The sequence below is a fragment of the Anser cygnoides genome, chromosome 1 (genome assembly GCF_040182565.1).
Source record: "Anser cygnoides isolate HZ-2024a breed goose chromosome 1, Taihu_goose_T2T_genome, whole genome shotgun sequence".
Classification (NCBI taxonomy): Eukaryota; Metazoa; Chordata; class Aves; order Anseriformes; family Anatidae; genus Anser; species Anser cygnoides.
In genome coordinates this window covers 103,749,947-103,776,637 of record NC_089873.1, presented here as the reverse complement: position 1 = coordinate 103,776,637, position 26,691 = coordinate 103,749,947, and the positions used below count along the sequence as shown (strand labels likewise).

The 26,691-nt window shown below is 39.2% G+C and overlaps 2 protein-coding genes across 11 annotated transcripts in view; one reads left to right on the top strand and one right to left on the bottom strand.

Annotated features, from left to right (window-relative positions):
* Positions 1–2,130, top strand: part of CRACR2A (calcium release activated channel regulator 2A) — a 53,850-nt gene extending 51,720 nt beyond the window's left edge. For all 8 annotated transcript variants that reach the window (XR_001214081.3, XM_013199942.3, XM_013199949.3 and 5 more), the window contains one exon: positions 1,733–2,130. Coding sequence is in view for 7 of the 8 variants with exons in the window: in XM_013199942.3 (XP_013055396.3) it covers positions 1,733–1,823 (91 nt within the window). In the remaining variant the exon portion in view is untranslated. The remainder of the gene's footprint in view (positions 1–1,732) is intronic.
* A 12,527-nt stretch (positions 2,131–14,657) lies between these two features.
* PRMT8 (protein arginine methyltransferase 8) overlaps positions 14,658–26,691 on the bottom strand; it is a 75,547-nt gene continuing 63,513 nt past the window's right edge. The window contains exons 8-10 of one of the 3 annotated variants that reach the window (XM_013199976.3): positions 21,093–21,243; positions 18,427–18,548; positions 14,658–15,872 (exon numbers count right to left, since the gene is read on the bottom strand). In XM_013199976.3, the coding sequence (XP_013055430.1) occupies positions 15,789–15,872; positions 18,427–18,548; positions 21,093–21,243 (357 nt within the window). In that variant the 3' untranslated portion in view covers positions 14,658–15,788. Of the gene's footprint in view, positions 15,873–18,426; positions 18,549–19,553; positions 19,671–21,092; positions 21,244–26,101; positions 26,332–26,691 lie in introns of those variants that run through there. The other 2 variants (XR_007159709.2, XM_013199977.3) reach the window with 2 other exon arrangements.

Genomic DNA, 26,691 nt, shown 5'->3' with positions numbered 1-26,691 from the left:
GTGAGGCCGCACCAGCGCAGAGTAAAGCCAGACAATCACTTCTCTCGATTGACAAGCAATGCCATGCTTGATGCACCCCAGGATACAATTGGCCCTCCTGGCTGCCAGGGCACACTGCTGACTCATATTCAACTTGCTGTCAACCACAACCCCCAGATCCCTCTCTGCGGGGCTGCTCTCCAGCGTCTCGTCCCCAGCCTGTACATATGGCCAGGGTTGCCCTGTCCCATGTGCAGGACCCGGCACTTGCTCTTGTTAAGCTCCATGCAGTTGGTGATTGCCCAGCTCTCCAATCTGTGCAGATCTCTCTGCAAGGCCTTTCCACCCTCAACAGAGTCAACAACTCTTCCAAGTTTAGTGTCATCGGCAAATTTGCTCAAAACAATCCCAAGCACAAATACAGGGTGGGCGGAGAATGGATTGAAAGCAACCCTGATGAGGACCTGGGGGTGTTGCTTGACAAGAAGCTCAACATGAATCAGCAATGTGTGCTTGCAGCCCAGAAAGTCAACTGTATCCTGGGCTGCATCAAAAGAAGTGTGGCCAGCAGATTGAGGAAGGTGATTCTCCCTCTCTACTCTGCTCTCATTGAAACCCCACCTGGAGTACTATGTTCAGCTCTGGGGCCCCTGGCACAAGAAGTACATGGATGTATAAGAATGAGTCCAGAGGAGGGCCACAAAGATGATCAAGGGGCTGGAACACTTCTCCTCTGAAGAAAGGATGAAACAGATGGGTTTGTTCAGCCTGGAGAAGAGAAGGCTCCAGGGAGACCTTATACTGGCCTTCCAATACCTAAGGGGGGTGGGGGTGGGGAGCTGGGGGGGGGGGGTGCTACAGGAGAGGAGGAGAGGGACTATTTATCAGGGAGTGCAGTGATAGCAGAAGGAGTAATAACTTTAAACTAAAAGAACGTAGGTTTAGATTAGATATAAGGAAGAAATTCTTCTGCTGTGAGGGTGGTGAGGCACTGGAACAAGTTGCCAAGAGCAGTTGTGGGCGCCCCATCCCTGGAAGTGTTTAAGGCCAGGTTAGATGGGGCTTTGAGCAACCTGATTTAGTGGGAGGTGTCCTTGCCCACGGCAGGAGGGGGTTCAAATTAAATGATCTTTAAGGTTTCTTCCAATGCAAACCATTCTATGATTCTGTGAAAGGTTTGGACAATGTTCTTAGACATATGGTTTAATTTTTAGGTAGTCCTGTGTGGAGCTAGGAGCTGGACTCAATGATCCTTGTGTGTTCCTTTTAACTCAGGATATTCTGTGATTCTGTGATATAAAGGCTGGGGGTAAAACTACTGTTAAATCTGTCCCTGTTGAACTATTTATACAGGTGAAAACGCTATTAACGAAGGGGCATATCTTTAACATTGTTGAAGTTAGTGAAATTTTGGCAATGAGTCAGGTAATTGATGAACATCTAGATAGCCAGTTGTGTTTTTGTTTTGCTCCAGCCTCAAAAATAACAAATGAAAGTTACTGCTTTGAATCTATCTAATATAGCAAATACTAACAATCAGCACCAAATACATTTTTCTAGCTAAATGAAAAAATAAGTTTTTCATGGAGCCACCATAATTATACTTTGTTTGTTTATTAGTTCATATAAATATGCCATTCTGTTAAACTTTGGACAATTTTATATATTTTTTGTACTTCGGGGAGATGTTCTTGTTTTGATCTCTTCTGGGTTTTATTGAATTTTTCTCAAAAGTACTGTTTCTTTCTCCCAGGATTTTAAAGGAACACGAAGATAAAATGAAAGAGAAAACCATTGAACTTCAACCTGATGTGAATAAGAAGTCTTGCTGTATTAGGCCATAATATGCTGGGGGTATGTTTAGACAAAAGGCTTACATTTATAACACTACATGGCACCATCAGATTTGCCTTATCTTCCAAAAATTTATTCTGTTGTTTTTGGAACGTAGGTGTAAGTGATCCCCAAAATCCTTGTATGTTCTTATCTTCACATTTACACTGATTGTCTTCAGTTAGTTGCAACGTGTTTGGGGCATAACAGTCTTTTATTCTGTTTCATGCCTAACACCACTGAATCCTGCTTTGTGATCAGGCTTATAGAAGCTGCTGCAATATTAATAATAAATAACTTTTATAGGAAGAAAACCACTTTGAATGTGAAGTAGATTTTTACTGGTGTGGATGACATCTGAATAGTTCTGTTTGCTTCACTGCAGGATCAGGTTCTTCAGATCCTGATTTTGTGCTGACATTTGTTACTTTTTTTTTTTTTGTGGTGGTGGTGCTTTTTTAAAAATCAAAATAGTCAGCTGCTTAGTTACTTAAAACCAGCACACCAGCAGTTGTGAATTTCAGATGATATTTCAAAACTTAGTGTGAAATGTACATGAACTGAAGCTGAAGAACTTTGAAGATTACCATAAGTAGCATTAACTTATTCACACTACAAATTGTTTCATATATGTCCTTGATGAGAAGCCCTTCCTCCAACCTAGATGTGCTGAATTAGGTATGTCCATACAGGCCACTGAGATACCGTGGAGCATTGCCTGAGTTATTACCATATAATCTGTGATGTTTGCAGGGTGAAGGGGTGCCATGGAAAGATCTAGCTTAGTTTCCAGAAACAAAAAAGTCATGGTGATACACTGGCTAATTAGCATTGCACTTGGACCAAATCAGCCCGGGCTTTTTACCATATTTGCCATGGCTGTATTACATTGTGTTCCAGAGCTTGATGTGAACCTCTATTGGGCTAATAGTTGCATGGTGTCCTGTAGAAGTCCCAAAGCGAATCAGGGGCTAGCTTGAACATTCAAATAAATTCACTGCCATAGTTGAAAACATAGAAGTACATAGGAAGCCCATTTCACTGTTATACATGGTTATAGCACAAAACATATTATGGTCAATGGAGCAGCTTTTTGTCTCCAAAAGTCTACCACAGGTTTCATGCCAAATATCCTGACGCAGAATTTTCAGAAATGGATCTTCTGAGGAAGATTTTGAAAAACATTGTAGCATTTGAGGAGTACATAACAAAAATCTCACTAATCTTGTCTGGTGGGGTTTAACAGTGTTAAGAAAAAATCCCTCCTCAAGTACCAAAATACATGACTGATTTTTTTTCTAAAGCATCTGCCATACAGCAGTTTCATTTTGTTTAACTAGAGCCTGCTAACACTGAAATACAGTGCTTGAGAAATCAAACCCATAGGGATTTGTTTTAGAAAGCCATGGTCCACCCTGTATCATAAAAAACCTGAATGTCATAATCACTTTTGGAACCATTTATAGAATACGAATGAAAATGAGAAACTTGAGAGTGGGTCACCCAGCCAGCACATGATCAGCAGTCATTCTTGCTGTCATTTGACTTCAGTGAATCCAGCTATTGTGATAAGCATTCAAGAATGATTGTTCATGATGGTGAGTTTGTTAGCAAAACAGAACCCATGGCATAATTTATTTCTTTAAAATATGAAGCAAAACTGTAAATATTTTATATGAGAATGTTAGACATTACATTTTCAATCCATTTTCTAAATGTTTTTAAAAAGTTATTTTTCATTTGAGTAATGAATTTGAAACTAAATGGTAAAATTGAGCAACAGTTCAATAACTAGAATTTTTCAAATAAAAACTTTGTCAGTACATAATTATACTCTTTGGATTTCAGTCTGATCAAAGGTATTTATCTAGTGGCTACAATTATAAGGTAAAGTTTGGAAACTTCCACTTATAACAATTCCTATTCCACACCAGCACTTAAATGTTCTTTCTCATGAGTTGGGATCCAGCTGTGACCCCTTTCCCTGTCAAGTAGAATAACCAAGATTTTTCCTCACATTATCAATGTCAGATGTACCAAGTAGTCCTAGATGAGCTTAGTTGTTGCTTTTTCCTAGATGATTCCCGGGAATCTGCTCACCCAAATGAAATATCCCTCCCCTTGCCTTCACTGAAATGCATACGAACCCCCAAAGAACAAAAAGAGCATTCATTTCTGAATAGGAACAGGTTTTCTGTTGGCTTCCCAAGACCAATTCTTGATGTCTGTTACTTATTGTGAAGGGATGTGTCGCGTTATCAACTGTTACACTTTATACATCATGGGAATCTAGCCAGACTTGAATTGCTTGTGTCCAGTTTTGGCTGAAGGTGAACTAATGTAACCCCCTAATTTAAACCTCAATAAAAACAACTATTTATCCCAATTTCAATCAGGGAAGAAGCATCATTGATTTAAATATTGGCTTTGCTAATTGACTGCAAATGTTCTTTTCCCGTGCAGTAGGGTGTTTCCTACGCCATCAATGTCAGAATTAGCAATGTTTCTTCCAACCTCTATCAGCCTCAGGAAGACAGTTTCAAGGCTTAATACCAGCTTTAATACAATACCGCTATATTTCAAATTTGGGTCCTTAATTGTTAATTCCCTGAAGACCATACTGTTTTTGCAAGACAATGACATGTGAGTTGGATCTTCCTCATGTGACTTTTACAGGAGTGCTTTTATTTGGATGTATTTTAGTGTGCACAGGAAGTCTGCAAGCGGGATAATACAGAACTTGAGGGCAGGCAATGGTAAGGAGTGGCTGAATCCTGGGACCAAGTGGATTTCTTTTTCTTTGTTCACCAGAGGCAAATTTGGTGCAGTCTAATATCCATGAGGTATCTTTCATCCCAGCCTAATAAATACGTCTGCGGTTGTTCTTTTTCTCAAGTCCAACAAAACCCAATCTGAATACATACTGCAAAGATACAGATACACAACACTAACATCATCAGCTGCACAGATAACAGAGAGCTGTGTCTTCACTGCTCATCACAAGCAGTGAAGCTTGTGAGCTACAAAATTTACAGGAGAGACAGGCAGTGAAGGAAGGGTAGGGGTGTTACCCTCTATGTTAAGAAACTGATAGATTGTGAAGAGTTCCCTTTAAAAAACAGCCAAGACCAGGTTGAGAGCCTGTGGGTAAAAATTAAGAACCAGACCAACAAAGTGTGTTGTGGCTGGGGTCTACTACAGGCCGCCTGACCAAGAAGAGTCTTTTGAAGAGGCCTTGCTCCAACTACAGGAAGCATTGCGCTCACAGGCTCTCATCCTCCTGGGGGATTTCAACCTCCTGGATATTTACTGGGAAAGCCACATGGCAGAAAAAAAGCAATCCAGGAGATTCCTGGAGTCCATTGAAGACAAATTCCTCGTCCAGGTATTAGACAAAACAACCACAGGAGAGGCATTACTTGACCTGGTAATCACCAAAGCAGCAGAGCTCATTAAAGAAGTCAAGATTGGAGGAAGCCTAGGTTGCAGTGACCACGCCTTGGTTGAGTTTGTGATCTCGAAGCATATGGGCTTAGCTAAGAGCAAAGTCAGGACCCTGAACTTCAGAAGAGCCAACTTGCAACTGTTCAAAGAATTAGTGGATGAGATCCATCCCATGGGACCTGGTCCTTAGGGACAGAGGATCTGATCAGAGCTGGCAACTGTTCAAGGATATTTTCCTTGCAGCGCAATAGCTCTCTATTCCCATATGTAATAAATCAAGCAGGGAAGGTAGGAAACCAGTGTGGCTGAATAAGGACCTGCTGGTCAAACTTAGGCAAAAGTAGGAAATGCACAGATGGTGAAAACAGAGCCATGTGCACTAGAAAGAGTACAGAAATGCTGTCTAGATGTGCAGGGATGGGATCAGGAAAGCCAAGGCACTGACAGAACAAAGCTTGCCGAGGGATGCAAAGAATAACAAGAATAACAAGTTCTACAGGTACACTGGCGGCAAAAGAAAGACTAAAGAGAACCTATCGCCTCTGCAAATGAAGATGGAGAACTGGTAATGACAGATGTGGAGAAGGCAGAGATACTTGACAAATTCTTTGCCTCGGTCTTAACTAGTGATAAGGCTTCCCACATCTCTGGAGTCCCTGAACCTCTAGGTGGGGGCTGGGGGAGCAGAGTCCCTCCCACTGTAAGTAAAGAGCAAAGTTTGGGACCTCCTGACGCAACTTAAAAACTACAAGTCTATGGGCCCTGAAGACATGCATCCCAGGGTCCTGAAGGAATTGGCTGATGTAGTTGCCAAGCCACTCTCCATCATATTTGAAAAATCATGTCTGTCAGGTGAAGTCCCTGGTGACTGGAAAAAGGGAAACATCACTCCCAGTTTTAAAAAGGGTAGAAAGGAAGACCCGGGGAACTACAGAGCAGTGAGCCTCAACTCTGCCTGGCAAGATCATGGAATGAATCCTCCTGGAGGCAATGTTAAGGCATGTGCAGGGCAAGGGGGTGATCAGGGGCAGCCAGCATGGCTTCACCAAAGTCAAATTGTGCCTAACCAAACTGGTGGCCTTCTATGATTGAGTAACTGCATCAGTTGACAAGGGGAGACCAACTGATGTCATCTACTTGGACTTCTGTAAGGTCTTTGACACAGTCCCACATGACATCCTAATCTCTAAATTGGAAAGATATGGATTTGAAGGGTGGACCATCTGGTGGATAAGGAATTGGCTTGATGGCCGCAACCAGAGCATAGTGGTCAATGTTTCTATGTCCAGGTGGAGGTTGGTGACAAGTAGTGTCCCTCAGGCGTCTCTTAGGACTGGTGTTTTCCAGTATCTTAATCAGTGATGCCCCATCCCTGGAGGTGTTCAAGGCCAGGCTGGATGGGGCCTTAGCCAACCTGATCCAGTGGGTGGCATCCCTGCCTATCGGAAAAGACTTACTCCACAAGAATACAAGCCAAAGGAGTCAAGAGAGGTTTTAACCAGTGCCATTGTGTAACGATTTTCAAGAAGACATTGTAGAAGTAAGCCTCAGTTTTGGGAGGAGGATACCAAACACGTCTTATATGTACCTATATCTGCAGCAGGAAGAAGTTGTATTGTTGGAACTGCTAAGGTGGTTGCATATCAGGTGATAATCTTTTGCATGTTAAAGGAGTAGATTATTACATTCAGACTGATGAAAATGGAGCTAGGCATAATTTATTCTAGTAGTTCTGACATAGAAAGCTATCTGGCCCAGCAAATAATTATACTTTCAGATATCATGAAACTATTTGTTTAAAAATAAAAGAGAATGCTGAAAGTTATTCATATTAAACTGTAACACCATTCTTAATGAGTGTTGTTTCTTAATGAAAGGATAGGCATTAAGGAAAGGGTAGACAGAAGATATTGTTAACCTCTTCAATGCCATTAGAATGCCATAAAAAATTAAGAATTTGACAAGCAGAAAACACTGCGGCTTGAACAACAGTTTTATAAGTATTTGGATTTTAACTGCGAGACCTGCGTCTCCCAAGCAATGTCAAGAAACTGGCATTGAAATACAGGTTTATTTTTACTCCATACACCTCAGCTATCGTCACAAACCTCCTAAAAAGAAGTAGTGCGTATTTCCCTTTCTCAGCCCCATCTTACCTCTCTGTAGGTAGACCAATTTACCTAAAAGACAGATTTTCAAAACAGGTTGACTACCAAGGTTCTTGAATACCCAGTTCTCTTTTGTATTATGGGAATTGTACATCTAGGTAGCCTCCTCAGCCCATGTTGACCTAGGTACCTAAGTTTTCAAGAAAAAAGAATTTCAACACTTCCCATTGATGAAAATGGACAACTCCACATATCTAAATTTTAGATTTTAATTTTAGATTTTTAATTTCTAGATTTTAATATTATTTTTTTGATTTTTTTTTTAATTTTACTGATGTCAAGGTATACAAATGTGAGATTTTGAGAAATGAATGACAGTTATGAATCTTGCCCTCTGTAAGAACACAAAGCTTTTAAAAAAGTGGTCCTGTACTAATATCTTTAATGCAGCTGTAGTCTGCCAACTTTGTCCACAAATAAAAAAAAAAAAAAAAAGAGGAATTAAACTTTCTTTAATTTTAAAATATAGGAAAATAGTTAGCTAATTTCCTCTGACTTAAGTGTTGAAATGACATAGAGTACCAGGTTCCCATAGTGATGGTAGAAAAAGATTCCTTCTGAGATCCTTCAGATCCTCCAACTGCAACAAATGGGAGATGGAAAACTACAGGGATGCAAGTTTATCACAGTGATGAATGCATTCTGAAGCAGCTGCTTGCATTCTTTCAAACTGTATTGGCAATGGCATTGGCCAGTGTTCTGGAACTCTGTGCAGCTGGCTGGAATCCATCTTTTTAATAAAAATGATTTACCCAGATCTAATTTATTAGATCACTTAATTGATGTGAGGTTCACATCTTGCCCAGATGCTTTCCCTTTCCAGGAGTTATTCAAAAGATATGTTTTTAACAGGTAGGGTATATGTGTGCTAGGCTTGTAAATCGTATCATGGATTTTTTTCAATTCTGGAAGGGATACAGGAAGGTATCAGTGATCGCCTACATACACACAAACATCACTCAGTAAACACACATAACAACATCCTTCTTTTCCTTTCCAGCTGATCAGGTTCATGCAGAAATAAGATTAGAAATAAGTTAGAAATAAGATTTAAATAGTCTGCAGTTTGGGTGCAGGGCTCAGTCAGATGAGCTCTCTGACCAACACCTTGTTTGCATAAAACTAGCCCTTTTACTACAACTAATTTTGATTTTACCATGCTTGTTCTTCCCCCATCCACTTTGGCCCCACCCTTTCTCTACCCTTCATCTCTCAAGAAAAAAAAACCTTTGTATTTCTGATACCATTACATAAGTAACTTTGACTTTACATGGTATTATTGATGCAGTTACGTAGATGCTGCTGGGCTTGCAATTCCTACTCACAAAAAAGATCCTTGTTGTTCCCCTCCAATTATCTGTGAATTTAGCCATCATGTAACCATATAACTCCTCCTTAATCACCTGTGAAGTCCAGACATCACTCATCTTGATATCTGTAAATATTAGCTTCTCACTTTCTTATTTGTTATATTTACACTGTCTCATGTCATGTCCAATAGCTACTCAGTCTGTTTGGTTAGCTAAACCTCAAACCAGGGTCCTAATCATCTCTCTGAACACCTTAAAAAACAATTATTTGTTGATTAATGCTCACAGAAGATAGGTATGACTAACATGCTACAAGGCTTTACTTTTAGAAAGCTTCATCTGGCCAGCTGGTCATCAAACAGATGTGGGAATTGTAAGCCTCCAGTATTTCTTGTTATTAATTGATCCTCTGTCTTGCTGGATTGCTGTTTTCTGACTCTTCACCAGGGTTTTATACCTCCTGTCAGTATTTTTCTCAAATCCATCAGAAACCTAGTACTGTCTTGATAGCAATGATGCTTTATTCATGTTTTTTTCCATCTTTCTTTTTTTTTTGTTTTTGTTTTTCATTTTCCTTATTAATTAAGCTTGTTCACAGCACCCCCATAAAAGCTTGTTGGTAAAGATAAGCCAAGGTCATAATGCATTTGTTCATCATGATACTGGACTCTGCTTCATGAAGCCTTCTCTGGTGGGTTACACAGATTTTTGGAAACACAGATGATGGCTTTGTACTGGAACAGATAGGAATCAAAAGCCAGTAGGAAGGGGCATACAGAGCACAAGTGTATTGTGCATATTCCTACTATGCTGTGAGAGCACAAAACCAGTTTAGAAGCAACTAAAATGCTGATACAGAAATTTTCAATACAAGAATTGGCAAAGCTACAGGACATTTTAGCTACAGAATATTGTTTTGTCTCATGTCAGACTCTTCCTAACAGTCTTTGGACAAAATTGGTAGCTTGTGTAATTTCAGTGATGGTAGTATCTTCCTTTAGGGATGTAAACTACTCTTGCAAATTTCTCTTACCGGAAAACTGCCAACAAGAGTGAATACATAATTCTGCTGAAAGATTGCTTCTTACACTCGGCCAAATTCATCCCTCTTGTAAGTTCACAAATGTAATTCCTTGACTTAGTAATCTTTCTTCTAATGCAACTTTGTGTATAGTTAAGTTCACAAGTAGTGCTCACCCATGTGAACCTTCTGAGAGGATGATCAGCTGGTAGGAGAAAGTGGAAGAAATGAATCTTCTCCAACTTGTCAGGTACCCTTTATTGACTCATCTTTGTGTATCACACATGATGCAAATACTATCACAACAGAGCACCAGCTCAACATGAGCTGGCAATGTGCACTTGGAGCCCAGAAAGCCAGCTGTATCCTGGGCTGCATCAAAAAAAAGCATGGCCAGCAGGTCAAGGGAGGTGATTCTCCCTCTCTACTCTGCTCTCAGGAAATCCCACCTGGAGTACTGCGTTCAGCTCTGGGGCCCCCGGCACAAGAAGTACATGGACATATGAGTCCAGAGGAGGGCCACAAAGATGACCAAAAGGCTGGAACACTTCTCTGAAGAAAGGCTGAGAGATCTGGGGAAGTTCAGCCTGGAGTAGAGAGAGCACCAGGGAGACTTTACAGTGGCCTTTCAGTACTTAAAGGGGGAAGGGGGGCTACAGGAAAGCAAGAGAGGGACTATTTATCAGGGAGTGCAGTGATAGCAGAAGGAGTAATAACTTTATACTAAAAGAAGGTGGGTTTAGATTAGATATAAGGAAGAAATTCTTCTCTGTGAGGGTGGCGAGGCACTGGAACAGGTTGCCCAGAGAAGTGGTGGATGCCCCATCCCTGGAAGTGTTTAAGGCCAGGTTGGATGGGGCTTTGAGCAACCTGATTTAGTGGGAGGTGTCCTTGCCCACAGCTGGGGGTTTGGAACTAGATGATCTTTATGGTCCATTCCTCCCCAAACCATACTATGAATCCATGACCAATAAAATAACATCTGTGTCTCTACCAACTAGCACAAAAGAAATACAAACTTTCTTAGTGCTTTTTGTTTGGTTGGTTGGTTTGGTTTGTTTTTTTGAGGATGTATTTAACAAATTGGAGACATTTGAGAATATATATCACAAATTACAGTCTGATTGTAAGCCCTGGATCCAGTGACACAGAAGAATTTCAAGAATTTGAAGAATTTCAAATGGGGCCCTGAGCAATGAGAAGCCTTTGAAAAAAAGAACAGTATCCCTTTGGCCAGGCTGGACAGGACAAGGTGAAAAAAAAGTGTTTTACACCACAGCAGGGGAGCAAGGCCCCACCAAGAGCCTTTGGCAGCAAGCACCCCTTTGGAATTTTGGAGTCAGGGATACAGATAATCTGTGGCCTGCTGCACTCCAACTGAAAAAGAGATACTAGCAGCATATGAAGGGGTTTGAGCTGCTTCAGAAGTAGTTGGTAGTGATGCACAGCTCCTCTTGGAACCTCGATTAACTGTGCTAAGCTGAATGTTCAAAGGCAGGATTCCCTCTACCCATCATGCAACCGATGCTACATGAAGTAAGTGGGTCACACTGATAACACAACAGCGTTGGATAGGAAAACCCAACCAGACACAAATCTGGGAGGTGATCATGGACTGGCAGAGATTTCAGACTATCACCGGAGGAGGTGATGTCTGATGAAGAGATCCCATTGTGTAATAAACTATCAGAAAATGGCAAGCAATATCGCCTCTTCACTGATGGTTCTCCTGTAGTATTGTAGGAAAGCATCAGAGATGGAAAGCTGCTGTATGGAGCCCTAAACAAGAAGTCGCAGAAACTGCTGAAGGAGAAGGTGAATTAAGCCAGTTCGCAGAAGTGAAGGCCAGCCAGTTGGCTTTAGGTACTGCTGAATGTGAAAAGTGGCCAGTGCTTTAACACTACGCTGACTCATGGATGGTGGCAAGTGCCCTGTGGGGGTGGTTACAACAATGGAAGCAGAGCGATTGGCAGCACAGAGACAAACCTATCCAGGCTGCCACACTGGGGCAAGAGATTGCTGCCTGGGTAGAGAACCTGGTTGTAAAGGTACATCATGTAGATGCTCACATACCCAAGAGCTGTGTCACTGAAGAACATCAGAACAACTAGCAGGTGGATCAGGCTGCTAGAATTGAAGTGACTTAGGTGGATCTAGACTAGCAACATAAGGGTGAATTATTTATATCTTGTTGGAACCATGGCACCTCAGACCATCAAGGAAGAGATGCAACATATAGATGGGCTCATGAATGAGAGATGGACTTGACCGTGGACATCGCTGCATGGGTTATCCATGAGTGCAAACATGTACCACGATCAAGCAAGCCAAGTGGTTAAATCCTCTCTGGTATGGACTTCAATATGAGGAGACCTGGCAGACTGATTATATCCCACTACCACCAACCTGTCAAGGCAAACACTATGTACTAACAGTTGTGGAAGGAAATACTCGATGGTAGGAAAAATATCCTGTGCCCCATGACACCACCCAAAATGCTGTCCTAGGCCTTGAATAGCAAGTCTTATGGTGACATGGCACCCCAGACAGAAATGAATCAGACAGTGAGACTCATTTCTGAAACAACTTAATATACACCTGGGTCAAAGAGCATAGTATTGGCCAGGTATATCATATCCCTTATCATGCACCAGCCTCCAGAAAGTTGAACAATACAGTGGACTATTAAAGACTACACTGAGAACAGTGGATGCTGGGACACTCAAGCACTGAGATACACATTTAGCAAAGGCCACTTGGTAAGTTAGCACTAGAGGATCTGCCAGACAATCTGACCCTGCCCAATCAAAACCTCTACATACTGTAGAAGGGGTTAAAGTACAGGTAGTGCACATAAAAAACTGTCTGAGAAACACAGTCTGGGTTACTCTTGCCTTGGAAAAAGTCAAACTTGTCTATGGGAAGGGTCAAACTCTCCTGCAGCTGCTATATATCATGTCAATTCTATTACAGTATGAGCCACCTGAACTAGTGAAGAATCTTGTAAGGAACCAGGCAAATGCAGTGGTGATAGAACCAGAGCTGGCTTCAGCATGCAACAATTCAGTGCCACACACCATCTCTTTGTCCTGAAGGACCATTATGATAGATGGAGCCAAAAGTCACGGACTAAATGAATTCAACAGGCATTTTAAAGATATGACCAATAGACTAAGGGAATGAGATCTGTGTGTATATATAAAAGGTTAGGAAAGGTGGTGGCGATCAATGAGGATGCCCTGGAAAGTGTAGGCGTGAGCATGATGTAAATGGTATGGAATAAGGGGTGGAATTTGTCCTGGTTTGGTTGGGATAGAGTTAATTTTCTTCACAGTATCTGGTATGGTGCTGTGCTTTGGATTTAGGGTGAAAATAATGTTGATAACATACTAATATTTTATTTGTTGCTGATCAGTGCTGTTCAGTGAGAGAGTCAAGGTGTTTTCTGTTTCTAAAGTTGCCTGCTAGCAAGTAGGCTGAGTGTGCACAATATTCTGGGAAGGGACACAACCAGGACAGCTGATCCAAACAGACCAAAGGAATATTCCATACCATATGACATCATGCTCAACAATAAAACTGGGGAGAGTTGCCTGGTGGCTGCTGCCATTGCTTGGAGACTTGCTGTGTGCTGGTTGGCTGGTAGTAAGCAATTATGTTTTGTATCACTTGTTTTTGATTTTGGTTTTGTGTTTTTGTTTCTTACTGAACTGTCTTTATCTCAAACTATGAGTTTTCTGACTTTTGATCTTCTGATTCCCCCATCCAGTTGAGTGCTGGGGAGAGTGAGTGAAAAGCTGTGTGGTAATTAGCTGCTTCCTGGGGTTAAACCACAACATCCTATCAGCCTATCAACTGATTGCACCTGGCTCTCAAGCTCCTTGCAATTATGTTTCACTGATGTTGAGCTAAGAGACCCTATGTATGCTAAACTCATTGGTGCTTTCAGAATATTAGTGGTAGGTAACACGTGTAAAGGCCTTGGAAGCCTAACTTTTCCTTTTGATCACTGTGATTTGATTAGTTCTTTATGTGATGGAGAAGTATGTGCTATGCTTTTGATGTGAAGAAAAGCACAAGTCAGTTTCCCAGAGCTGAAAGTGACTGATCCGGCTGTTGTTTTAAAGTCAAGAGTATCTTTATATAAATGGAGGGGGTAGAGAAAAAAATCTAGAATTCCTTACCTTGGAGTACCGGAATCACAGAAGTGTTGACAGAAAGAGATTTCTGGAGGTTTTTCTGTTCTAAGCCATTACTCACTGTGTGGATCTCTTGAAAATTAAAGCAATATTTGACAGAAATAATGCCAGTAATTTTGTGAGGAAAGTTATTTACCCCATTCCAAGAATATGAAATAAAGTACTTTAAAAGAACTGTGATGAACTACACTGCAAACAGTAATCTTTACTGCTGAATTACAGTTTAATTTCATTCTACATAGATACCATGTAATACAATCCCTAGACCATAATCTTTAGACTATAAGAAAATGGAAGTACTGTACAGTTTTCATGAAGAGAAAAGCAATATTTCAGGTTTCTAAAACGTGAAAAGCTGACAATCCTATGCTGGCAAAACAAGAACCTGCAAACAGCTTACTGATCAGCAGCATTCTCAGCTCACATATTCAAGTAAGCTTTATTTACAGGTGATTAAAAAGACTTTTCAGGCAAAAAAAAAAAAAAAAAGGCAATCTCATCCAATAAATAATGGAATGTGATTTAGTGCCTAATGCTATAGTGACTGGAAGATTTATAGTTAGGAATAATGATGCAGTTTTTGACAAATTACTTGTGATTAAATGGTCAATATTCATATATTAAAAATACTCAATGCATACGTATGAAAAACTATCAGCAGTAAATATATTACCTATAACCATAAGGTATTGTAACAAAAACAAGGAATGTAAGGGGATGGGAAAGATACAGACATCTTAGTAATATCAGAAGCCATAGATACTTTTTTAAAGACATCAACTTGTTCCAGCAAATCACTGCACTCTTGAGACTAGTATTTGCATATTAAAACTCATCTAAAACATCAACAAAAGGAAACACTAATTTCCTATTTTTGAAAATGGTTTTATATTAAGAATCTTGCAGAGAACAGAAATGGGCAAAAAAACTACAAGGCCAAAAAACATGAACTGCCCACCATTTCAGAGACTTTGCATTCAGCACATTTAAATACCAGCTGTCTGATTTCAGAAGGTCTCATGCAAAATCCAGCTATAAAAACTCACCACAGAATATATTCAAGAATAAAACGCTAATGTTCTTTAAAGCTCTGACAGAGGTCCAGTTGTGGAGGTGAATTTTAAAAATCATGGTCCATATTTTCCAGATGGATATTGTAAGAGATACTTGTTGATCCTTCTATAAAGTCCCAGCTCTTACCTACATTTTGCATGGAATATTTCCCGAAGCTCTAATTTTGGACAGTTAATGACACCTGGAATATAACACTGCCTAGAGTAGTGCTATTATCTTTCCATAACTGCATAATGAAAATTAAGTAATCACAAAACAAATTCCAATTATGAAGCAACATTTTTTTCTCATGTACAATATATATAATATTATTTTATATTTTATTATATATAATATTTATACTATATTTAATATTTAATTAATATTCAATACTATCATGGTGATGTGTTTTAGTGGTCTTCTATATTGAAGACGCTGCTCTAATCACCTGTAACATGCAAAGCTTGGAAGAACCAGAAATTCACAGTAAGTAGTACAATTTTTATATGCATCCTCTGCCATCCTAAAGTTAACCAGAACACTCAATACTGTTGTTTGTTTTTCCTATATGTTTGACAAAAGCCGTGGTTCTGTACACTGTACATTCACAGAGGGATCCCAGCCCTCTGTACTATCTGCAGGAGGGATCAGGTTACCACTTTCCATTGGAGTAAACGTTCTAATGCTTAATATAATAATCTTGTGATCACTTGTTCCTAGCTTGAAGTTCAGCAGTTCAGGACTTGATACAATTCTTTTCATCTCACGGAGAGGTTTCTTGCTAGCGCATTTTGTAGTCATTAGATACTGATGTTTCACATAGCTGTCCTTTGAAATCCAAATCTACTGTGAAATCCAGGTCACGCTGTAAAAAGATTTAAATGTAACATGTAAGCAAGACCATTAATTTTTTATGAATTCAGTTATCATCTCTGAGTTTGAAAAGACCTGAAGATTCAGGAGATGCATACTGTGGTTTCAAACTTCTTTTCTTTTTAAATGTTGCTAACACTGAAAAAGCAGGATGTAAGATGTGTAATAGCATTATGTTTAGGGCATATTTGTGTATTCTGCTCAAGGCTGCTTTAGTGTCCTGGTTACAACCTGAAATGCTGTGCTATCGTAAGTATTCTATAATAATTTTTTAAGGCATACCTGATTGAGATGATCTTAATTTAGCGTAAAGGGCTTTAAAACTAGGAGTTATTCCAAAATAGATCTGGTAAACTTCCCATTGTAGACAAACCCTCAGCCATTCTTTGTCTTATAATCACATGTTTTTTGGAAAGCTGCACTACATAGACCTACGTAATGAAGGTGTCTCTCTACAGGCTTCATGTTTCAGAAGAGCAAAGAATTAAGAAAGCCTTTCAAAACTAAGAGAATCAAAATAGTCTGTCTTAAGATAACTATCAAGAACACATTTGTTTTAGCACCTAAATCTGCATTCAGATTCTGTGCGAACAAATTTGAAATATTTTATTTTACCCTCTAGAGAAAAGGGCGATGAATTGATACATTCATAGAATCATTTATGTTTGGAAGACCTAAGATCATCAAGACCAACTGTTAACCTGTCAAGTCTACCACTAAATCACAGAATCACAGAATCACAGAATTGAAGGGGTTGGAAGGGACCTCGAAAGATCATCAGGTCCAACCCCCTGCCAAAGCAGGTTCCTTAGAACAGGCTGCCCAGGTAGGCGTCCAGAAGGGCCTTGAATATTTCCAGAGAAGGAGACTCCACAACCTCCCTGGGCAGCCTGTTCCAGTGCTCTCTCCCCCTCACCATGAAGAAGTTCTTTCGCATGTTTGTGCGGAACTTCCTGTGCTCTATCTTGTGGCCATTACCCCTTGTCCTGTCCCCACAAACCACTGAAAAGAGGTTGGCCAAATCCCTCTGTCTCCCACACCTCAGGTATTTATACACATGGATGAGATCCCCCCTCAGTCTTCTTTTCTCCAGGCTGAACAGACCCAGGTCTCTCAGCCTTTCCTCACAGGGGAGATGCTCCAGGCCCTGTATCATCTTTGTGGCCCTCTGCTGGACTCTTTCCAGGAGATCCCTGTCTTTTTTGTACCGGGGACTTGTCCCTAAGCATCACGTCTACACAGCTTTTAAATACCTCCGAGGATGATGGCTCAAACACTTTCCTGGGCAGCCTGTTTCAATACTTCTTAACCCTGCCAGTGAAAGAAATGTTCCTAATATCCAATCTAAACCTCCCCTGGCACAAGTTGAGGCCATTTCCTCTTGTCCTAACATTTGTTGCTTGGGAGAAGTGACTGAGACCCCCATCTCACTACAGCCCAAAAGAAAATATTTCAGTCTGTCCAAGGACATCAAGGTGGGAACACACTGTTCTCCTCTACTCTCACAGCAAGCAGTAAGCTTCAGGAGTGAATGTGATTGTTTTAATGACAAGGTTATTTTCTGTTTATTTCTTCCCCTGTATCAACACTACTGTGAAAACCATATCCAATCTGTTTTTAGTACAAAAAAAAGGAAAAGTAATGCAAAAAAAAAAAAAAAAGGAAGGTAATGATATGTTAAGACTTGCCACAGTCACCAAATACAATATTCCAAGAACTGCAACTGCATGGATGGATTATTATCAGGTTATATTAATGGCCGTATGTGGTAATAAAAAGTGAGGAGATTCCGCTCAAGGGTTTTGGCTGAAAATGGTACCACTGTTTCTCACAGAAGCCATACTTCTGTTCGTCTGTACAGGCAGGGGTTGCTCATCACACCATGTCTCACAGTCTCCTTACAAGTTTAAAGAAGCTCTGAATCACTGGCATCAGCCCATAGCAGAGAAACTGAGGAAGTTCTCAGTCATTATAGTGTGATATCCATCGTGTTTTGGCTTTAGTTTTAAACAAAACATCAGTATGTGCACAGTCACGACTTTGAAACAACCATAGTGAGTTCAAGTACATTTGGTTAGTGAGTTCAAACAGAGAATCACTGAAAACTGTTACTTAATTTCCTGAAGGGTGAATTCTTGGACACTGAGTGGAAAATGTGGGCATAGGTGTGGAGTTTACTCTTGATCATCCTATGTTTGGCAGGGGGGTCTTACCATTGATTTTAGTGACAATATGAAAAGATCCTTGCCTGCTTGTGTCACAAAATATGAGCCAAACTGATTGCAGAGGGCAGCTGACTTAGTGATGTATCTGGACCATTTCTTCCTCCCCTTGCTAGCTTGTTTGCAAGCTGTCTTCTGCAATGTTAACACTGCATTATCATTGCTGTCATGAGCTTTGACGAAGCTATGACTACAGCTCTTACTAATAAACATGAATTTAGAGCCTTTAGCACGCTCATTGTTTTACTTATATGCATTTTATTTACTATTGATTAACATTTGTCATCAGTAGAGTTGGAATTAGAAGCAGTGGTGCTGACTTACCACATTTTTTGCATTTGGTTTCATGGATATTGTTCCATAGATTTCTTCTCCTCGTCTCACAGTTAGATAGTCCTCTAAGTAGAAGACAGTTTGCTTCCAGTGAGTATAGGGAGCATCAGGTGCTAAAAATATATATATGGGCATTACTATTGACCTTTAAATTGGACTTTTACCTTATAAACCAAATTAAGATTTGCAAACAATTGAAAAAAGGCCCTTCTTCTCATAGAATGATCTAACTCATATAATATATTAACAGTCATGCTTTACAACACCATTCTATTGACTGTCAATGGGTTGTCATACGATTTTTACTGAAATATGTCAGATGTGGATTCACCCAACAAGAAGGAGTCTATGAAGAAGCTTACTGATCATGACAGGGACTTTTTTGATTCTTTCCTTTCAACTTACACATATTCAAGTTGAGGAAATCTTTACCACTAAGTTATTTGAATGTCAAGAGGTGAAAATTAGTTCAAAAACAATTACACAAAACCATGGAAGAAAGCTTCATAAAAAACTGCTAATCAAAATGACACAGATGAAATCTTTGACTCGTGATCCTGAAACAGCACAAAATAGATGTTTCAAGAACACAGCTGGGGATAGGGTTCTTGCACCTTGACCTGCTTTTAGTTTTTTTTTAATGCTATGTGCTATAGGTGATTGCCAGAGATGGATACTGATCTAAATGAACCCCCAGTCTTGCTTAGTAGATTCACTTTGATGCCCTGTAAGTTTATAATTAAAAGATAAATTCTGCCAAGTGTCCGTCTTGGTCAAATCTGGGGTACCTTTGCTCAAGTATTTCAGTTAATTAGTTTAATTGTGTCATTAGAAATCAATACTCACTTTGGGTGTGTCTTCATTTTATATCTGTCTTCAGGCATGAACTAGACAACTATTTTGTATTTATATTTCTTTTCCTTCAAAATCCCAGTACTGCTCCTTATCTTTGGGAGAAAACTAAATATGTTATAGATCCTGAGGACAACAGCACACACTTTGCAATCCTACTTCAAACCTGGACCTCCAGTATTGCCCTACTTGCTGGTTGGAAAAGCTTGCCTTTTCAAGATAGAAAGAGCTGAGGCAGAGGATTATCCAAAATTTAGAACTCTCACCTGTTCTCAGAATGCTACACTGCAGAAATGACGTTCTTCTCAAAGAGAGGTGACAGCTAAACCATCATCTCAGCTAATGGAAAGAGATAGCCACTTCCAAAGAAAGGTCATCTTCTCCTAAAACAGGTGAGATAAACTGCCTTTTCTCTTGTTTGAGAATAGGAGAATCTAGATGATACTGCATATAGTTGGCCCCAATATCAATTCCATTCCAACAAAATTTATGTAAAGCTGCACTCAACACCTGCTTGTGACAGGGCTCCTTTTGGAACGATTATTGCAAGTGCATTTTAAATGATGTATCCAATGTTTCCTTTTTGCTTGTTAATGGATTATTCTAGAGTAGTATATTCTCAGGAGATATTTTTATTCTGCCTTGGGCATTAGTCTTTTAGATACTTATCTCAGAGACTTTTTCCTGTTGTGTAAGACTGGCTGGTCAGGAATTAATTTGTTTATTTCTGTACATGCTATACCTGTAAACTTTAATTTAATGGTGCCAATTTCCTTTGCCCCTCTTTCAGGTTTTCATTTTACTTATTTTGATTTACTTATTTGTTTTAATTTCTGATTTAAATTCAGATGTTTGAGTAGTCCCTAGTGAACTTGCACTGTAATTTCTGCCTGTCATTGGTTACTGACACCTATCAGCGTGTGGGAAGTACTGTAGTGTAAAACCTTTACAGACCAGGGAAATGTATTTACTGAAAAAACATAAGAATATGAGGTATCAAATAATATCATCCATAAGGTTATACTTCTAGAATAAAATATAAGTAAACATTTTATCAAAGTACTTCAAGTTTTGATTCTCAGTGAAGAGCTAAGAGCTGTGAGGGGGAAAAAAAGATATTTCCCAAAATATTTAACTTACATCAGGTTCCATTTACACTACTTTGAGTTGCGTAATGATGGCAGGAACAACCAGCAGCAACAATATTTTGTTGTTCTTGTCATTAAACCAGTTATGAGTTTTTTACATTTCTTGAAACACTGGCTGGTTTATTTGGTCTAGCAAACCATTCCTCATAGGAATGGAGTTATTCTTTTAAGTATCTGTTCACCAAGGTAAGTTAGAGTTTTGCAGATGGGTTGTTAGAGACAGTTTACATAAGCAGTATGTGTGCGGTTATATTTTGGGGAAAAAAAAAAAGGTATTGTTCTAGACTCAGAAAAGCAAGAAACATTTGTTGAGTTTATAGTTACATGGAAACTGAGCTCCGTCTCTTACAGAGGCAACAATCCCATGTTTAATCTGAGAAACTTGACACAGTATTAAGATAGAACTGGTAATGGGCACAAACTCCTGGCTGATTCCTTCTGAGCTCTAAGCTTGGTAGCCATTGTGGAATCCTGCCACTGCTTTTGCAGAGTTCTTATATGCAGTTGCCTTTCCGCATCCTGCTGACCTCCTCCAAAGTGACAAGAATTTTTATCACTGAAATGAAAACTTAGTGGTATAATAAACCGTCATGTACCATCTGACCAGCAGTACTGACACATCAATATAGAAATGAAACAAAAAGAAGCACAGAATACCTGTAGAAAATCCCATCTTCTTGTGACACTTTGTAAATTCGATATTAAAATAGGTGACCAAGGCATGAATGTAATCATTACGCTGAATTTGGAGGCAGAATGCAGAAGTAAATGCCAGTTCTTCAGTCTTCACTGTATAGATGTCTACTTCCTGAAGAGAATGAAAAAAAAACACATTTATATGCAGATGTCTGCGACTTTAAGTGTTAAATATGTATTTAATCATTTCATTTAATAATTAGTAACAAAGACAACTGTCAGCCCTTTACACTGTAAGAAATCTGCAGTACATTTGAATATATGAAATCATCAGCAAATGATCCAGTTACCTGACTGAGTTGACAGTATGAGGTCAGTCACAGAAGAGTGTGCCCTTGGGAATGGCAGGAAGGAGCTGCAAGAGCTGGAGGAAATCAAGGTACAAGTGTGCTTTGGCAAATAGAGGCATAGTGGATGTTGAAATGGATATATATGTCCCAGCTCTAAGACTTTTCATCGTCAGGGACTGTCAGCATGAGGAAAGACGGCAGAATTGTTTTTATTTTTGTTTTTCATAAGAATAAACTTCTGATTTGTTTGAGCAGCTCTGGAAGGGAATATGCTTTGACTAGGTGATGTTAAGCAGTCAAAACATTTGAGGCAAAACAGGGGTCTGCTTTTTGCTGATTATGCTTTCTAATCCTGTGTCAGGTAGTGGATGCTAAATAGCAGGCACAGGGATGTTACCCTTCAACTATACAGATGGAAATCATGTAAATTATATTATGGCTTGATTGCAGTAGTTGGGAGCAACGAGTCTACAAGATGGCTTATTTTTATTGATATTCAAATCTCACTGTTCAAGGCTTAAACTGAGTTTATTTAGACTGATCTGATTTTCTCAGCTAGGTATTGCTTTTGTCTGCAATACTAACAAGACTGGTACTCAAGACAGGGAGGATACTACATCTGAAATACTATCAATTATATTTGAATGCTATGGGAAATCTTTCCTATCAGCATACTTTGTGGTATTCTAAGTGTATCTGGCTTCACTATCCTTACTGTACTTGTCAGGACTTATTTGGCAGGAGACCCTCAAACTGTTTTGCTCTCTATTATCAGGAGAATCAGTTTTAACAACAAAACTGTCCATGCTGACAGAGAAATAAAAGTTTTGTAAGCAGAAATCCAAATTTCCTCTGTTCCACCAACATGAGGACCAACACTATGAATCATATCATTGATCTCACCAGCATTACTTCAGACATACACTGCAATAATGCAGAGTAGGAACTGGAATGTCCATGCAGAATAGAGGGATCTTTTGGTGATTACATTCTATAATCTAAGAGAAGTCTGCAAAAACAGACATCAGAAGATTCAACCACATCTCAGTTACTGAGCCCTTTGCATGGGTCACGTATCATGCATTTCTGACAATCTGAAAACTTATAGTGAGATGATTTAAGCAAGCTATAGTTTCGGTCTATCTAATTCACAATACTGCTGAAGAATAACTGTAATAAAAGTGATTCTATTATATTGCATTGGCACTGTGAGTCACTACAGCTTATAACTGATCCACGCTTGTAAGTGGTCATTTAGAGCTGGGCTAGCCTTCAAATGTTCTTCCTCACACACACACAAGAAGATAAATATAAAAAAAAGCATAACAGGAATAAGAATTTCAGTTCTGAACCTGGTCTGATCCCTGGTTTGGTGATCCCTTTGAATCTTACTCTGTCAACTATATATTCTGATATTAAATGTCACTGTTCATTGAATGTTGCTTGATTACAGTTAACAGTCTAGAGAATAAATCTACCTTTGCATAAAATAAGTAGAAAAGTCATGATTTACCACATTTCTTTTTAAATAACTTACTGAAAAAAAAACGAAACAAACAACAAAATGGTCATAGTTAAGCAGGGATCTCATCAAAATATAGCTCCTAATTATATTATAAAATCAAAATGTGTTAAGCTGAGCAATGACAAAAGTGTCAGAAACATCAGCTAAATAAGGATGTCCATGCTGTGGCTGATGCTGCATGAAAGACTGTGAGGCATCCTGTGGTACAGTGTTGCAGAGGGACTGATAGAGACTAAGTTTTTATAAAACGCACAAATTTAATTCTTGGGCTGTGTGAGAAGAATTGCTTTAGGACTGAGCAAATGATGTATAGAATATAATTTAGTATCACAGGGGTGATTACAGTGAAGTTCAGATGAGGTGTAGCCAGCTATGATGTTTGAATGGTATAATTTCTAGCTGAACGAAACATAATTGATGGGAGAAATGGCTCTGAATTGTGTCTACTGGTGGGAAAAATGCTGACTTGCTGATTGACCCATTTTCTCACTTAATTAAGGTTGTTTCTAGGGTGCGCTACACTTACATACTCAGCTAGGATTGGGTGGGCAAGAAGATCAGATAAACATTCAAATCTCAGTGCCTCTTTTTCTACTTCTATAAGGACTATGATTGGGGAAGGGTGAAAGAGGTTGATTGCTTTTTGTTTTGTTTTTTCTTCCTCTCCTTTCTTTTTTCTTCCACTGATTTGGACAATGAGGGTCAAATGATCACCCACACATAGGGTGTGACAGTGAAGACAGTGCTATTCATGTACTGATGTAGACTTGGGGGACAGGCAGCACTGGTAGAAACAATATTGTCAGCTTCAGAAATGGATTGATTTGAAGGCTGAGAAATAAAATCAGTAAAATTAGTTGCTAGAGAAATGAGAAAGGTCTTTTTTTTTTTTCTTTTTTTAAGGAGTGCAGTATTAATGTGGGAAGAGAACAAACAACATTAACTTCTGTGTGTTTTGGATGGGCAACGAAAGGAAGAACTGATTATCAGAGATTGTTTTGTTTTCACTAGGTATCATAGCATATGCTAGTTTCTATTAAACAAAATAATGGGGGAGCAAGTGTAGCTGGGGTTTTTAAGACAGCAGAGGCCTTGGACTGCTGCTTTCTGACGGCTTTTCCTGTTTGTACAGGACGAAATCCCGAAGTTATTAGGTTGGATTTTTTTTTTTTTTTTTTTTTTTTGGCGGGGCAGGGAGGCAGGGGGATGAAGGGAGGCATAGGCAGAGTTAAATCTGAAGATGCTGAAAGACTGTGGGGAGGATAGTTGGAGAGGAAAGAGTGACAGGGAAAGTTATTTAGTGGAGGCAAGAGAGATTTTCATGTGGAGAAAAGAATGGAGAAGAAAAAAAGTGTTTGAAGACTAGGAACTAGTCAAAATAACCTAGAAAGAAAGGTGAGAAGTGGATGGCATAGGTGCTTATTGCTTTACTTCAGGAGAAGCTGGAAGAAAGGAATGTGATAAGGGAGCTCTCTCAAGTTGCAGTGAAGCAAGAGGAAAGTCTCAGAGTGTGAAGAGGAAAATGTCTTATTCTAAACTCATGGGTCAAGATTATGATGGGAGAAGGACATAAGAGTCATTGGAGTTCACAGACAAGTGCCTCACCTGTGTGGCTGGATGTCTCTCTGAGCAAAGGTAGATTTTTGCAGAAAATACTGCAGGTCCTTTGAAATTAGGCTCCATATAGGTGAATCAAGATATTTCCAAAATAGTGGAAATGTCTCAATGTATTGGATATTTGAGCATATAGGTTGGTTTTGCTTTGCAATTATGCATTTTTTTTCTCTGATAAACAAGAATGTGTATTAAAAATCATTACTTTTTTCCACCTTTCTCCCCCATTCTTTCTCCCCCCCTTTTCACCTCCCACCTTTCACCCCCCCCAAAAAACCTTTCTCCCCCCCGACAACTTTCCTCCCCACACACTTCCCCCTCCCCCTTACACCTTTCTCCCTCCCACACACGCCTTTCTCCCCCCCTTTCTCCTTCCACACAGTTTTCTTCCCCCCGCCCCCCCTTCTCCCTCTCTCTTTTTTCTTTTTTCTTTTCTTTTCTTTTCTTTTCTTTTCTTTTCTTTTCTTTTCTTTTCTTTTCTTTTCTTTTCTTTTCTTTTCTTTTCTTTTCTTTTCTTTTCTTTTCTTTTCTTTTCTTTTCTTTTCTTTTCTTTTCTTTTCTTTTCTTTTCTTTTCTTTTCTTTTCTTCTCTTTTCTTCTCTTTTCTTCTCTTTTCTTCTCTTCTCTTCTCTTCTCTTCTCTTCTCTTCTCTTCTCTTCTCTTCTCTTCTCTTCTCTTCTCTTCTCTTCTCTTCTCTTCTCTTCTCTTCTCTTCTCTTCTCTTTTCTTCTCTTTTCTCTTTTCTTTTCTTTTCTTTTCTTTTCTTTTCTTTTCTTTTCTTTTCTTTTCTTTTCTTTTCTTTTCTTTTCTTTTCTTTTCTTTTCTTTTCTTTTCTTTTCTTTTCTTTTCTTTTCTTTTCTTTTCTTTTCTTTTCTTTTCTTTTCTTTTCTTTTCTTTTCTTTTCTTTTCTTTTCTTTTCTTTCTCTTCTCTTCTCTTCTCTTCTCTTCTCTTCTCTTCTCTTCTCTTCTCTTCTCTTCTCTTCTCTTCTCTTCTCTTCTTTCTCTTTTCTTTTCGAAAGAAAGGTGGTTCATGCTTTAAATAACATTAAACTATGTAATCTCAAATTGCTATTGTGACCTGCAGGGGCTTTAAACTATTCCTGGAATGTGTGGGACAAATGGGAGAATAGAGGAAGATTGTTTTTTGTTCTTTGTGGCTAGACAGTGGAGGAGATTCAGAAGTGTTTTCCAACAGTATTTTTTATTATAAACTGGATGTGGCATATCTTTCGTTCTTGTATGGTTCTGAGTTTTTGTCACTCAAATTGCAGGTTTTTCTACAGCTCTGTGGCCAATTGATTTATTGTTATTGTAGTCTCTGATGCTGACATCAAATCAAAATTAATGAAGAGAAAAAAGTTTTGAGTCAACACAAACAGGTGTATTTCTGTAATGTGCAAAGGGATCAGAGAAGAGAACGTAACTGTTATACTGAATTTGAAACAAACTACTTAATTTTTTCAAGCAATGTTACTGAAAGTAGTAGACCATAAGAAGGTCATTTGTACACTTTTCCTGAGATATGTTTATTGACTCTGGTTACCTGTCACTGAAGATGCTTTGATCCCACTGCCCTCCCTGCCAGATTCCCTGTCCGGAATTCAGAGGCCTCCAGGAAAATTCCTATGCCCCTGGGATATATTTAAGAGATCATTCAAAGCAGAAGTGTTTCCATATCAGAGAAGTTGCTTGTATTCCTTGCACACACTGCACCAGTGCACCTGCAGTTAGAGAGTTCCTTGAGGGGTTCAAGACTTGGGTTACACCCCATTCCTGAAGAGTACAAACAAGGAAATTTTACTCATGTCCAGCATTCTAGGTTAGTGTCATGGCTACATAGCACACAGAGGTTGTTTTCTTTTGCTGGTTTTGTATAACAATTCAGAGCATCTAAACTGAGAACTGAAATAACTGCAGAACAGGGCTCCGGCTAGTCCATTAAGAATGCATCTAGCGACTAGTCCATCTACTGACTGATGTACAGGGAACCTAGATTCATCTGGTAGGCACCCTAAGTTAGCTGTTAAAGCAGGCAGGTTGAATTGACCCCTAAAAAAACCCTTTGTGAATCAGCCATACAATCTTGAAATGCCATAATAAAACATTTGAACAATTAAACATTATTGCTTTGTT